General features: G+C 38.8%; 1 protein-coding gene across 4 annotated transcripts in view; it reads right to left on the bottom strand.

The window, feature by feature from the left end:
* Window positions 1-15,187, bottom strand: part of CTNNA1 (catenin alpha 1) — a 185,544-nt gene that overhangs the window by 105,535 nt on the left and 64,822 nt on the right. For all 4 annotated transcript variants that reach the window (XM_025432739.3, XM_049091833.1, XM_035696639.2 and 1 more), the window contains exons 6-7: window positions 9,310-9,579; window positions 6,630-6,833 (exon numbers count right to left, since the gene is read on the bottom strand). In XM_025432739.3, coding sequence (XP_025288524.1) covers window positions 6,630-6,833; window positions 9,310-9,579 — 474 coding nt within the window. The remainder of the gene's footprint in view (window positions 1-6,629; window positions 6,834-9,309; window positions 9,580-15,187) is intronic.

Below are 15,187 nucleotides of genomic sequence, written 5' to 3'. Positions count from 1 at the left end.
ACAAAGACAAAATTTATCTTCAAGCAAAAGCATCCTTGCCAGGTTCTAAGTTGTACCAATCTTCTTCTGTCTGAAACTATACTTTTAGGTATAAAAAAAATACAAGCTATGATAGCTACCATGTATGTATATGGTACCACTTTTGGACATTCAATGAGGTTGATGTTAAACTCTTAAGTACTCAACTGGTTAAGTTATCCAGTAGTCAGAACTACTGAAGAGATACATAATGTGACCAACCAAAAACTACATATATAATTTTAAATTTTCTAGTAGCTGTAAATAAAAAGAAACAGGTAAAAAAAATAATTTTAAGAAGAGATTATATTCAACCCAATATATCCAAAATATTATGATATTGAGATATTTTACATACTTTTTTATGTACTCGGTCTTTGAAATATGGGGAGTAGTCTATACTTATAGCACATCTCAGTTTAAATTAGTCCTATTTAGGTACCTGATAGCCACATCTGGCTACTGGCTACCTACCACACCAGATGGCACAGAGCCAGAGCTACTCAAGCTCAAGCCCAAAGCTTTTTCTCACCAATTCTAAGTCCTCACTTCAGTCAGTCAACACATGTACCATGAACTGGCCAAGACTGCTCAGGCCAAAACCAAACAGAATGTTTCAAAGACTGGCGGTCTTCTGTTACTTCAGATACCGTGTTAAGTATTTTCAGATCTGGGGTATAAGGGGTAGGGAGGAGGAGTTTTGTTTATTTTTTGAGAGGTCAGAGGGTTTGAAGATGAGTGTGATAACAAAAACAAACAAGCATGGTCACAGTGAATTCTACCATTGGGAAAATCCAAAGCATGTGCTCCTGCACCTGGGTGGCTCAGTGGGTTAAGCAGCTAGCCTTCAGCGCAGGTCATGATCCCAGGGTCCTAGAAATGAGCCCCACTTCTGGTTTCCTGCTCTGTGGGGAACCTGCTTCTCACTGCCTCTCCCCTGGCTCATGCTCTCTTACTTGCACTCTCCGCCACATAAATAAATCTTTACCAAAAAAAAAAAAGGTGCATGTTCTAATAAAAGAAGAAAGGAACACATGATGATCAGCATATCCTTCAGCAGGAGGAAGAGTGTGAAATGTAAAATTCAACTACATAAAGTACAATGCTCTTCAGAACATTTTTCACTGGCATTGAAATAACTTCAGAGGGATCCCTGGGTGACGCAGCGGTTTGGCGCCTGCCTTTGGCCCAGGGCGCGATTCTGGAGACCCAGGATCGAATCCCACATCGGGCTCCCGGTGCATGGAGCCTGCTTCTCCCTCTGCCTGTGTCTCTGCCTCTCTCTCTCTCTCTCTCTCTGTGACTATCATAAATAAATAAATAATTTTAAAAAAAAAGAAATAACTTCAGAGAACATTCTAACACACAACTGCACTCTAAAAGTCAGCCATGTATTTAAGAAAGAAAAATTTTAACCCATTAATCTGTCTGTTTTAACCCATTAACATAATGGTTTGAACCCTAATTATATAATATTTTGTTTATAGACCAGAGAACATTAAAAGGACTAAGATTATTTTAAAACTAAAAAAAAAAAAAAAAAAAAACGATACATATAAGAAAGGGAATGTATATTCTTAAATGTTAACAATAGTGGTGGTTCAGTAATTTAATGCATACGTATGACTTTCAATTATGAAAAAATAAACAAAGTGGTAATTTTTTTTCCAAATTCAATTACATTTCCTTTTAATTTCAATCTATTCACTTTTAAGCTTTTAAGATTAGACACTCATCCAATCATCCAAGCTTTTTTTTTTTTTTTTTTTTTCCTCTACAACTCTCCCAGGAGTAACCTCAAGCTGACAGAGCAGGAACAAATTAAACTTAACCACAATCACCACATTTCATTCCAAGGAAATGTGGAAGTCATTTGCAGAACTTACAAAGATCCACTGAATGTCAAAAGACCTCTATTGTCATGCATCTGAGGCATTTCCATAATGTTCAGTAAGTAGGGGTCAAATGCATTACTTTTAACATCAATATCTCTTAGCTCTCAGTACAGTAAGTTAGCAATACAGCCCAGAGTAACCTCCAACTCTAAACCACAATGCAAGCAGGAGCATTAAGGCTGTTGGCCTCCTGGACCTTGAAGCCTCTTAAAAGGCAGTTTGGCTCTCACCTGATGAAACAAATTTAACTCTACTATAACCTAGGACACCATTTCCCCCACTGCTTATTTCAGAGTAAGTGGTTTAAATTTTTCTACAAATGTCATCCTACACTGAGAGATGGGCAGAAGTAGTGGTAAACTGCCCATGGCATCGTTGCCTATAACCTTCTAGAATGTGAGGCAGCAAGCATCTTTTTTTTTTCACTAATATCCCAGCACCATGAATATGCATGGTTCGTTTTATTCATCCGAAGTCAGCATGAGTTAGTCTATAAAGCAATCACTTACTGAATATCTTTTCTAGTATTATACCAGCCCCTGAAAATATTTTTTAAATAACTCATCATTTATTCATTTTAGAGGGGAGAGGGGAGGGGCAAAGAGCAAGGGAGAAAGAAAAAATTTTAATATATTTTAAATTTTTTATTAGAGTTCAATTTGCCAACATATAGCATAACACCCAGTGCTCATCCCATCAAGTACCCCCCTCAGTGCCCGTCACCCAGTCACCCCAACCCCCCCCACCTCCCTTTCCACTACCCCTTGTTCATTTCCCACAGTTAGGTGTCTCTCAAGAAAGAATATTTTAAGTAGACTCCATACCCATCCAATCCAGGCACTCCAGTTCCTGTCTTTTACAAGCTTAAACATAGTTGTAAAATTATATGAATAAAGAAAATATAATTGAATAACAATTCAAGGAAGTCAAAACTTAGGTACAAAACTTCAAACAGCAAAGGAATAAAACAGGATGGTACAGTTTCAAATAGCCTTCAGCAAACAGATGCAGGGGAAAAAATGTGGGCCTTGAACAAGAGCAAGTTAGGTTTTAAAGACGTTGGAAGAGGGTGGCTCAGTGGTTGAGCATCTGCCTTCAGCTCAGGGTGTGATCCCAGGATCCAGGATCGAGTCCCACGTCAGGCTCTCTACATGGACCCGGCTTCTCCCTCTGCCTACGTCTCTGTGCCTCTCTCTCTCTGTCTCACATGAATAAATAAATAAAGTCTTGAAAAAAAAAAAAAAAAGATGAATTCTGGATGAATCTCAAGATAATGATATAACAGTAACGAACCAGACTGAAGGAGTACATACTGAATTATTAAATTTATATGAAACTCCAGAAACTGCAAACTGATCTATACAGCAAAAGCAGACAGGGATGCCTGGGTGGCTCAGCGGTTGAGCAGCCTTAGGCTCAGGGTGTGATCCTGGGGTTCTGGGATGGAGTCCCATATCCGGCTCCCTGCAGGGAGCCTGCTTCTCCCTCAGCCTGTGTCTCTGTCTCTCATGAATAAATAAATCTTTAAAACAAAAAAGTTCCATGTACTGAACCAATTTTAATTATGCCAGATTGTCTTAATTTTCCACATAATTTTTTGTATAACTTTAAGAGAAATAATCAAAACTTAAAGTGAGCCATTTCTTAAAAATCAAGGTAGAGCTGACCCTAAAGAATGTAAAACAGGGCAGCTCGTGTGACTCAGCGGTTTAGCACCTGCCTTCCTCCAGGTTGTGATCCTGGAGTCCTGGGATCAAGTGCCACGTCAGGCTCCCTGCATAGAGCCTGCTTCTCCCTCTGCCTGTGTCTCTACCTCTCTCTCACTCACTCGGTGTCTCTCATGAATAAATAAATCTTTAAAAAAAAAAAAAAGTAAAATAAATCCTCTCTAAAGACGCCTCAGGGGATCCCTGGGTGGCGCAGCGGTTTGGCGCCTGCCTTTGGCCCAGGGCGCGATCCTGGAGACCCGGGATCGAATCCCACGTCAGGCTCCCGGTGCATGGAGCCTGCTTCTCCCTCTGCCTGTGTCTCTGCCTCTCTCTCTCTCACTGTGTGCCCATCATAAATAAATAAAAAATTTAAAAAAAAATTTAAAAAAAAATAAATAAAAAAAAAAAAAAGACGCCTCAGGTTTCCCAGCTAGAAATAACCTCATCGTCCACGCAATCCCCATGGCATTTTAGTAGTATGATGGCACGCCCCATAAATACTCTGTAGAGATCCTGTATTAGAAGGAAAAGATCACTGCCTCATTCCTACTCTTACTCAGTGCCCAGCACTCTACTTTGCATCTGACACATACTCAGTTATGAAATCAGCAATAGGCAAACACTGCTGGTTAAGTTCTGGTTGTCATTAAGGGTTCTAAATGCTTTTGAAAGCTTCCTAAATGAGCAAAAATCTAACCTTAGTTGCTTCTGCTTCTTGCAGACCCTATGATGTTCTAAGCTTTCAAGCGTGCTTCATTGCCCTCCTCCCTGGCTTTATCTTCATTCTATCATTTTTGACAGCATCTAACTTGTTCAGCATTACGTGAGTCAATACAAGGGAACTAAATATTTTTATCTTTAAGAAAGATCCAGAGACCATCTTCTAAAGTACCATCTGGGGATGCCTGCGTGGCTCAGTGGTTGAATGCCTGCCTTCAGCTCAGGGCGTGATCCTGGGGTCCTGGGATGGAGTCCCACATCGGGCTCCCCACAGGGAACCTGTTTCTCCCTCTGTCTGTAACTCTGCCTCTCTGTGTCTCTCATGAATTAATAAAATCTTTTAAAAATAAGATAAAATATAATATATTCTGAATCTCAAGATAATTTCTTCCAAAACCTCCACCATAATCTTTAAATTTCAGACAAAGATCTTTGTTCTAGCTTTTTTACATAATAAATGATACATAAGAGTGGTGTTATGGTCTCCATCTCTTCAAGTATAAATGAATGCTTCCTACCTTAACTTTACATCTGTGCCACAAACTCAAAACAGTATTTGTATGACACTCTGGAAAGAAACCAGAAGGTTACTCATGACCAGTGATGACTAGGCCAAGACCCAACCAACCCTAAGACTCAAGAGATCATTAAGAAGCTCTCAAATGCAAAATGGTTAGGAAGCTCTCCTATAGAACAATATGAAGAAATTTATCACATATCCTTCCCAACCAAAGAGATTTCCTACTCATAACTACATTTTTTATTTTTATACTACTCCGGTACTACATGTGATAGCAGATAACTGACCCACACACATACCCTGAGTCCTTTGCTTCCCTGTTTAAAACTCTGAGATCATGAACCATCCTTCAAATTATCCATTTTTTATATTTTCTGACTTTCAAGCTTAGGTACGGATTTTTAAATGTGCCCCATATTTTCACTCTGACTTATCAACGGCTTTTTCCATTTGATTTAACTAAGCCTCTAATCGCAATTTTCTGAGGTAGACGGCATATGATCAAAACATGGCTATGGCTTAAAGAAATTCAATATGCTTCACTAATTTCACAATATGGTAGAAAAAAGATAAACACACTAAGGCGTTCATCTTCACCCTAGGAATTCCATCATGACTCACGATTATACTCACTTACACAGGCTTATATGTGAATACGATGTATGACAAATGAATAAATGAGAACGTACTAACATCTTTCCCTGAAGAGCATTAAAGAGACAAAAATCACTAGTGAGAACTAGTTTGTATTGTTCTCTTCCCTTTAAAATAATTTTATATAAATTTTATTTAACGTACTCCTTTTCTGTGACAGTAAATATTAGGTACAAGGTCTAAATTACAGTAACTCTAAGCATTAAATAACTGGAATGGCAGAAGTATTAGGGAAAGAAAAAGGAAGGTAATGACGAGAGATAAAAATCAACAAGTGCAGTAACATCTACAGAAAAAAAAGGTTTTAAAGGACTGGTGTTTAAACACAAACCTTAAAAATTCAAAATCACTACTCAGTCTGCCTAATATAGCTCTAGTTGGTAATTACCTCTTTTGACATTCTATATGGTTCATGAAAAAAACTACCAACTATAAATATTTTCAGCATTCCCTTCTGCCCAAAATTAGATAGACGCCTACAGGTGATAATGAAATTTTAGGGATACTGAACGTCATTATCCTTAGGACATGGATGCTGAAGTATTTAGAATTGAAGCAACACAATGTCTGCAACTTACAACCAAATGTTCAATGGAAAAAGAGGTTATGTATATCTGTATACAAATACACCATTCATGTGTACACACAAATGTGCACATGTATCTAAGTGTTAACTGGTGAATCTAGATAAAGAATAGATGGGGGTAGCCTGGGTGGCTCAGCAGATTAGCGCCACCTTCAGCCCAGGGCATGTTCCTCGAAATCCGAGATGGAGCCCCCCACATCGAGCTCCCCGCATGCAGCCTACTTCTCCCTCTGCCTGTGTCTCTGCCTCTGTCTCTCATGAATAAATAAATAAAATCTTCAAAAAAAAAAAAAAAAGTAGATGGGTATACATTGTAGGGTTTTTACAAGTTTAAAATTTTTCAGTATAAAAAGCTAGGAAGAAAGGGGAACCATAGAAAGCCCCTTTTTCATACAATCCTTGAAAATTTTGCCCCATCCTAAACAATCAAGGAACGAAGAGCATATTTGCCACTTTTAGTTAAAACATGGCAGATTCAGCATTTGTTACAGAAAACTCTCACTTCAAAGAAAAGTTCTGATACTCACATTGCCCATGTATTCTGAGAGCAGGTCCTGCAGGGCCTGACGGACAGCATTACACTCTGCCACAATTCTCTCACGCCGGTCATCACGTGTGCAAGACGAGTCAGCCATGAGGGCGGCCCCACTAATGATACTTTCTAGACGTTCCTCCAAGGAAGGTCTAAAGCGCTCCTCGCTGAAGCTCAAGGGGTCCACAATGATTTGTTTCTGCAGAGAAAATGTTATTGAATCTTAGGGTTAATCTCTGTCCCCTCCATTACTAAAGAAGGTGACCATAGTGTTGATAAGGAATATCAAGATTTAATACGAAAATTCCAATGCCTAAAAAGAAAGTTATACATCTTGGTAGACGACAGCTGCACAATTTTGCCTATGGTAGATCACTTCTCAAAGAAGGCACTGGAAGTAGTATTATCCACCTGAATGGGGCCTCGGTAAGATATATCACATATGCCAACACAAATACGTCAGCATAAAAATAATGTTCACACTACTGAATCTGAACATCTCATGTCAGCCTATACAGTAGGAGTAAAGTTACCACATGAGAATTGCAAGGAAAAGAAGTTAGTTCTCTTTTCTACATACAGAGTATAAAAACGACATTAGCAGAACTGTTTCACAGCAAAAAAAAAACCACAACACTGATTTCTATCCTTTAAGTTTCAGAACAGAATGCATTTAATCATTTCTAATCTATTTTCCTCATCTTACACATATCATCATACTTTTAAAACAATGCAGTCTCATATTTATCCTGTTATATCTAAATTAGGGGCTCTCTTCACTTAAAGACTTCCAGGTGAACTTTAAGAGATGATGGCAATCCATCCCAAAAAAGCCATTCTGTGAGATATGACTGCCCCAGTAAGAATAAATCCTTGCTGTCTTCTCTTCACTCCCCTGATTTCACTTAAATCCAGCTTTACCAGTGATGAGTGAGGTCAGGTCACAAGCAAGCTTCAGGTACAAGGTCAAACATCAATACCCCCGGGACAGCCTCGCTTCAATTTTTCCATTTAATACAATTTATCCTCACACTGGCAAATGTCTGTGCAAATACTTTGCCTTCAATTTTTCTTTATACGGACTATTCTTACTGATTTCAAATACCAAGTTTTTTCTTTAAAAAGAGCTTGCCCTTTTCCATTAAGTATACATTTTTTCTTTCCATTCCCAACAACCCTCAGTTTCAAAACTGAACATTCAATGCTTTCAGTTCATGATTAACCTACATTTTAGCTGACCATTTTTCTTACCAGATTAAGTTATTACAAGAATTCTCTGCTCAAAATTCAATCTACAATGCCTTCTGACCAATAGGACTGAGGAATGAATGGTCATAGAATCCTAAAACAATCATTGAGCTCCAATGGGCCTGTAATCGTTTTGTCCAACCCCCTCATTTTATGAAGTCTCACTCTAGCCCCAAGAGGTTAAGTAGTCTCTGACAGTTACTACTTAAGTTTAGGGCAAAATATAATACTAAATGCCTTCAAAGAGGCCAATACCTAAGACTGCCAAATTTGAGGTGAAGTGGGTAAAAGTGTCAATACATCTTAAAATGCAGCATAAGAGTTTACTATAAAGTCATTTAAGGTTTAAGGCTTCAGGGTAAAAAGTCAGTTCTAACATCAGAGTCCACAGAATTAACATTATCTTTATGATTTATGAAGTCTTAAATCAGTCATGTATATCTGCAATGATCACCCTTTACCCAAGCCAAAGTAAAGGGTGAGACGAAAGAAGAAAAGATAAAGCAAAGGAAAACTGTTAAAAACAAAATGCACTCCATTATATAGATTCTCTGCTTCAAAGCATCCCTACTTATGAAAAGACGCTGGCCACGTGGAAGGCAATTTTCTCTTATGTCAACCCCCACCACCCCCCAAAAAGAGTAACCCAACAGTTGGTATAAAAGAAAACAAAATTAAAAAAAGAAATCTTAAATTGCTGCCATCTACTGGAAGCCATGAGGCACTGTGGGTAGAAGTTTTTAAAAAAATAGAAAATAAAAAAATAAAAAATAAAAAACCACCAAGAAAATTAAGATTAGAGTTGATATATAGCAGAGTATACAGAGAACATATATACAGAACAGATCCAGGGCATCAGCTATAAAAGATAATTATATGAAATTATGCTGAGAGTACTTTATGCCCAAATTTGCTTCTACCTGATTAAATTTTATATATTACTACAATTTAATCATTGAGAATTACATCTAGGCAGACAAGTAAGATTAACATGACAATACTTCTGTCATCATCACTTAAAACATCTGGGAAAAACCCACTAGACTGTGAGCTCCTGGAGGACAGTCTCTCCACGCACTCTGCCTCTATCTCCCAAAGCTTTACATTTGCCAAAAAGTTAAAATCTTGGGTGAAATGAACTAAACTCATATTCTCAACAGATAAAGACCCCACGGGAAACATAATTTTCATAAAGGAATTCAGAAGTTCAACAGAAAAGAAAAACAAAAAGAGGGAAAAAAGATGTTGTAAGCCAAATCAACATCAAGTAGACTGATGATTTCTAAAATTTCTTTTTGACATACAAATTGCCTCAAATCTAAGTAGGAAATGAATTTTCTTAAGAAACCATGATCACATTTCCCTAGAAATCTCTTAACTTTGGGCGATGGTCAAGAACCTGAAGTTTCCTCCCAAGTATAACTTACATCAAAATTATTGAGCGCATATGCCAGTTCTCCTCCTCCTCCACCCGGGTGCTGGGAAGCATCATCTGATGCAGTGGCTTGGGCTGCATTAGAAATGCCTGTGACCGCTTGCTGCAGCTGCTTATATATCAGGTCTCTGTTAGCCTTATAGGCTGCAACATCAGGGTGCTGTAGGCACGCCTGGGATGCAGTATAGAGGATTGGAACGTTTTTCTGCAAGATTCCTCTGGCTGCAGCCATCTGATCACGATGGCCCACATCTTTCAGTTCCTATAAAACAAGTAATCATAAAAACATTTGTCAGTAAATGCTGAAAAGTGAGAAATGCTACTAATTAGATACAATAGTTTCATCAAGAGTCTAGCTTCATAACAAAGGAGGTAGCACGGGTTATTAGGTAAGAGTTCAAACATGACCAAACCACACAGATCTGAATTTGAATCTCCAGCTCTACTTTTCCCTGGCTATTGTGATCTTATTTAAAAATCCTCCTACTCAAGGAAGCATCTGATTGGCTCAGTGTAGAGCATGTGACTTTTGATCTCTGGGTTTTTAAGTTTGAGCCCCATGTTGGATGTAGAAATTACTTAAAAATTTTAAAAATCTCTAAAAAATAAAATAAAACCCCCATACTTGGTTTCACCTTCTATAAAATAGGAGCAAAAATATAGTTCCCTAATTGTCCTGAGGATCAAATGGGATAATGCATCTAGCATTAAAGCACCTAGCACAGCACTAACTAAAAAGTAAAACTTAAAACTGAGTAACACCTTCAGCACAACTAATCCAACCAATTCCAACCAAATTAGAAAAATCATTCAGAGACTATTTAAACGAAGGAAGATTTAGTTTGAGTATTTCTCTTTTACTAAATTGTAAAAGTTCACTCTAAGAGTTTTGTGAAACTTGGTCTGGGATACCACAGATGTACATGAACTATACAAATCAGCCAAGTGAGGATATAGCAGGCTATTCTCTCAAGTACACAACTCTGTCCCCCTCCTTCCCTCCCATTTCCTCATCCCAAAGATGGCCTTAGGACATGCATCATTAAGCCATAAAGCTGAGGCTCAGGTGTTCCATGACTTTTATCCAAAAGTTTTTATTTCATCTGTAATACTCTATATACATGTGGTCTTAAGTGAAACTGTCCTTTCTCAATTTTCTCTACCCTATAATTATAATCCACAGTTTAAAAAATTTGAAGTTCCTGGCATGATTTCCAATACTTTGTAGGCTGAATGGATACACTAAATGACAAATAAGTGATACCAAAATAAGTGACAAGCAAGATAGGAAGAGGATATTTCTGGTACCATTGTTACTGAAAGTGTTCAGAATGGGGGGAGAAACATTTGTCTTTAGTAAATGTGGATTACCACCACAAAAGAAAAATAGAAGTAACAATCCTAACTGACCACCAGATCAGCTCTATTTTATGTGTGAACACAGAATTTCAATGTTAATTGCACCAACTAAATCCTACATTACAAATTTAAATGTCTTTTAAAAGAGTGTTATATGTGTAAACAGTAAGAAAAAATTAAGAAAGGCCAAAGTCAATAACTCAATTTGAAGTCTGACTTAGCCATTTAATGGCTCATCTTTTTTAGATGAGTTCCTAATTAAGCATTAGAGACACCTAAGTGGCTTCTTTTTCTTCTGATCCTTCATCTCACAATATATTTTAGGTTTGCATCTTCATTCAAACCTTGTAGAATATGACAGCTTACTTTTCCTCCTAGAATTCTTTTCTCATTTGGAATCTGAATTTGCAAATAATAGCTCAGAGTACTCCAAATGCCCTGTAGCACAGTACATTAGGCTAAATATTCAGAAACAGGACCCTGTGGATTTAAAAAATCAGCGATTATTTCCAGACTCAAGCTATGACAGGGGGCCAAGGATAACCATTACGTTTAGCTGCATCTGTTCTGTGTGGCATATTCTAAATGTCTCGCCCTCACCACCACCTCAGGGCCTTAAAGTCTTCTAGGAAGGCATTTGCCTCTAAGTACTTGTATTGTCCTCTGTTTAATAAAATGCTTTGCAATTAGCTCTGGAATTCTTCCCTAGGTATTTATAACCTAGATCAGTATAGTCTCTTATAAAGGTTACCAAAGAAACCTCTGGTCACCTGAAGTTAGTAAGTGCCACAATTACTACTCAACACTTGACTTTCCCAAAGCCACTGCCTGCCCTGGTGTATGAGAACTTCTACCTTTCTACAGACTACACTAGGTAAAAAAATATGCAGAAACAGGAACCCATGGATTTAGAGAATTGATGATCATCTCAAGACTCAAGGTGTGACCTAACCATTATGTTTAAGCAGCTAGTATACACAAGCATGTGGCATTTTCTACGCTTTACCCACACAGAATTTATGACAGATAGACTATTTACCAAATTGGGGAGGGGAGAATGTATTTTAATCTATGGTGAAAATGACAATAAATATCATCATTTGGGCAGCCCCGGTGGCTCAGCGGCTTCACACCACCTCCAGCCCAGGGCGTGATCCTGGAAACCTGGGATCGAGTCCCACATCGGGCTCCCTACATGGAGCCTGCTTCTCACTCTACCTATGCCTCTGCCTTTCTCTCTCTCTCTCTGTGTCTCTCATGATTAAATAAATAAAATCTTTTTTAAAAATTAATTAAAAAAAAATAAATATAATTTGTCCTAACTGCTAACATGTTCTGCTTTCTCTAAGAACCATGTTTGCCATGATACAAAGAAACTAGATTTTAAGATAGGAAAATGGACACTATCACAAGACAGCACTATTTACTATCTATATAGTGGTGATAAGTAATCTGTATTGGTGAAAAAAATGAGCTGAGGAATTTAATAGATTACTTACGAAACTAGAGCCCCTTAATCTACCTTAACCTTCATGATTCCCAAACTTTATCAATCCAATTATGTTTTAGGGCAGCCGGGGTGGCTCAGGAGTTTAGCGCCGCCTTCCGCCCAGGTCGTGGTCCTGGAGACCTGGGATCGAGTCCCAGGTCAGGCTCCCTGCATGGTGCCTGCTTCTCCCTCTGCCCGTGTCTCTACCACTGCCCCCTGTCTCTCATGAATAAATAAATGAAATTTTTTAGAAATAAATAAATAAATACATAAATAAAATCCAATTATGTTTTAAGCAGGTTCAGGAACAAACTGAAAACAAAGAAATGACTGCTTTCTACATGCTTTTTGAACTAACCATAACAGGCAGTAAACAAGAAACAAAAGCTAAGTTCTAAATAATCTATAGCACTCTCCCTACCCAAGAGCTAGAAAGTCAAGTAAAAGTTTCCTCTCCTTTCCTTCTTAACAATATAAAATCGTAGCCATACACGCATGTGATCAGATATCTTATCTTGGATTTAAACAATCATACTTAAAAAGAAATGGCCTGCTTGGGTGATGCAGTTTGTTAACTACTGACTCTTGGTTTCAGATCAGGTGGTGATCTCAGGATTGTAAAATCAAGCCCTGAGTCAGGCTCCACACTCAGCACAGAGTCTGCTTGAGATTCTCTTTACTTCTCCCTTGGCTACTCCTACTCATACTTTCTCAAACAAATAAATATATCTTGGGGTGGGAGTTGGGGGGGCATAGGCAAAACCATCCAGGCCTGATTATTTACACTTAAAACACATGACTAGGGCCCTGGGTGGCTCAGTTGGTTCAGAGTCTGCCTTTGGCTTAGGTCATGATCTTGGAGTCCTGGGATGGAGCCCCGCATAAGGCTCCCCACTCTGTATGTACCTGCTTCTGCCTTTCCCTCTGTCTGCAGCTCCCCCTTGCTTTTTGTGCACATGCTCACACTCTCTCTGTCAAATAAATAAAATCTTTTTAAAAACACACACATTACTATCCATTACGACTATGTCTGTTCAGGTTTTAAGAAAAAGAAATCATGAAAGCCAGAGTTCATAGACTAGGTAAGAAGCATTATATTTTTAGCAAATATCTCAACAAGCTCTATGTACCTGAGTGGGTAGAATGTAAACATCAAAGTATTCCATCTCTAGCAGGCTGAAGAGACAGAGTTGACTGCAAAGGCAGTCCTCACAGCAACTAGGGTCAATGCCTCTGCCATTTATTTTACCCTTACAGGAAGAGACCCCAGAGCCTAATGGAAACTCAACACTTCTAGAGAGCAAATTATACTCCAGCCCAAAAAAATAACAGATTAGGACCAAACTTAGAATCCCATTCCAGGATGGATCTGCAGTAGAGAAAAGTGTCTTATTCGCTTTTCATTAAATATTTAGTAAACACTACCACATCTGGGCAATGATCTAGGCACTAGGAATTATAACAGCAATTTAAACAGACAAAAATCTGCCCTGCCCCTGGGGCCAGACAGCCTGGGTTTGTTTGTTTGTTTAAGATTTTATTTATATGAGAGAGAGAGAGAGAGAGAAGCAGAGAGAGAAGCAGGCTCCATGCAGGGAGCCCAATGTGGGACTCGATCCCGGGACTCCAGGATCACGCCCTAGGCCAAAGGCAGGCGCTCAACCGCTGAGCCACCCAGGTGTCTCCAGCCTGGGTTTAAAACCTGGCTCCACCTGACTACATTAATGACCTTGCCAAATTATTTAACCTCCCTGTGCTACAGTTCTTTCATCTATAAAAATGATCAATTTTAGTATCTACTTTATATTACTTTGTGAAGATTAAATGAGTCTGTATTAACAAAGAGTTTATAACAGTTTTTAGCACATAGAAAACACCTTTTTAGAGTTATTCATTATTATTTTCAGCAACATCCTTATTACCACCACCAGACCATGCCCCAGAAAAACCTTAAGGAGAAACAGATAAAATTTCAAAGAGCCTAAAGATCTTATGAGGGTTAGCATTTCCTCAATGGGTGCTTACTGCTTAAATGATACAAGGGCAGCTAAAGAAGCCAGTATAGGGGCACCGGGGTGGCTCAGTTGGTTAAGTGGTTGCCTGTGGCTCAGGTCATAATTCCAGGGTCCTGGGATGAAACCCCACCTCAGGCTCCACACTCAGCAGGTTGTCTGCTTCCCTCTCTCCCTCTTCCCCCCTGCTCATGCTCTGTCACTCTCTTAAATAAATAAAATCTTTTAAAAATAATAAAAATAAAGAAGCCAGTATATACATCACACCCAAGTATCGCTCTTTAGTAAATACTCCTTTTTTGGACTATGGGCTGTCTGCAAAGGTAAGAGTCTCCATAAGAAGGTAAATTATTACATACAATGCCTGAGGAAAGAAGAAAAAGTAAAAGGCAAAAACAGTCTAAATGACTAAGCACACAGCAGTACAGGAATCCTGCCAGAAAACACACTGTGAAAAAATGTTACAATTACTGAAGGAGACCAGTGGGCAATATCCAAAAGGGAGAATGAAGTTTCCACCAGGCTGGGATCTTAGGGTAAAATGATTAGGCAGACATTTAATTCCCAAAGAAAGCATTACTTTACAGGAATACACACCAAGACCCACAACCTACAAAAGAGCATTTTATGATCAGGAGGCACAAAGGAGCCCACAGCCAGCCAACTCAGACTCTACTGCAGAGGGTTAAGGCCAAAGGTTTAAGAATTAGGCCCAAGGAAAACTATAAATGACCAGGATATACTATAAAAACAAGACAACTATGCTATAAAGGTATGGGGAAAGTACAGGGAACCCACGAGGCTGTTAAGACACTTAGGCCTGATGAGACAGGGAGGCAGCAGTCACCAGAATCCAGGGAGCAAGGTGTGTGGAGAATATCCCCTGACAGGAGCTATGACTTTTAGCCACCCAGATCAACAAGCAAGATGGGAACCAGGGGAATGAATCCCAGGCCTTGCTCTTCTATCTCCTCTGATCCCTACTGATGCTCCCATTGGCCAAACCCAAT

This window comes from Canis lupus, chromosome 11 (assembly GCF_003254725.2).
Source record: "Canis lupus dingo isolate Sandy chromosome 11, ASM325472v2, whole genome shotgun sequence".
In the NCBI taxonomy this organism is placed as follows: domain Eukaryota; kingdom Metazoa; phylum Chordata; class Mammalia; order Carnivora; family Canidae; genus Canis; species Canis lupus.
Note: the sequence above shows the minus strand (reverse complement) of the source record. Positions and strands in the feature narration are given on the sequence as shown.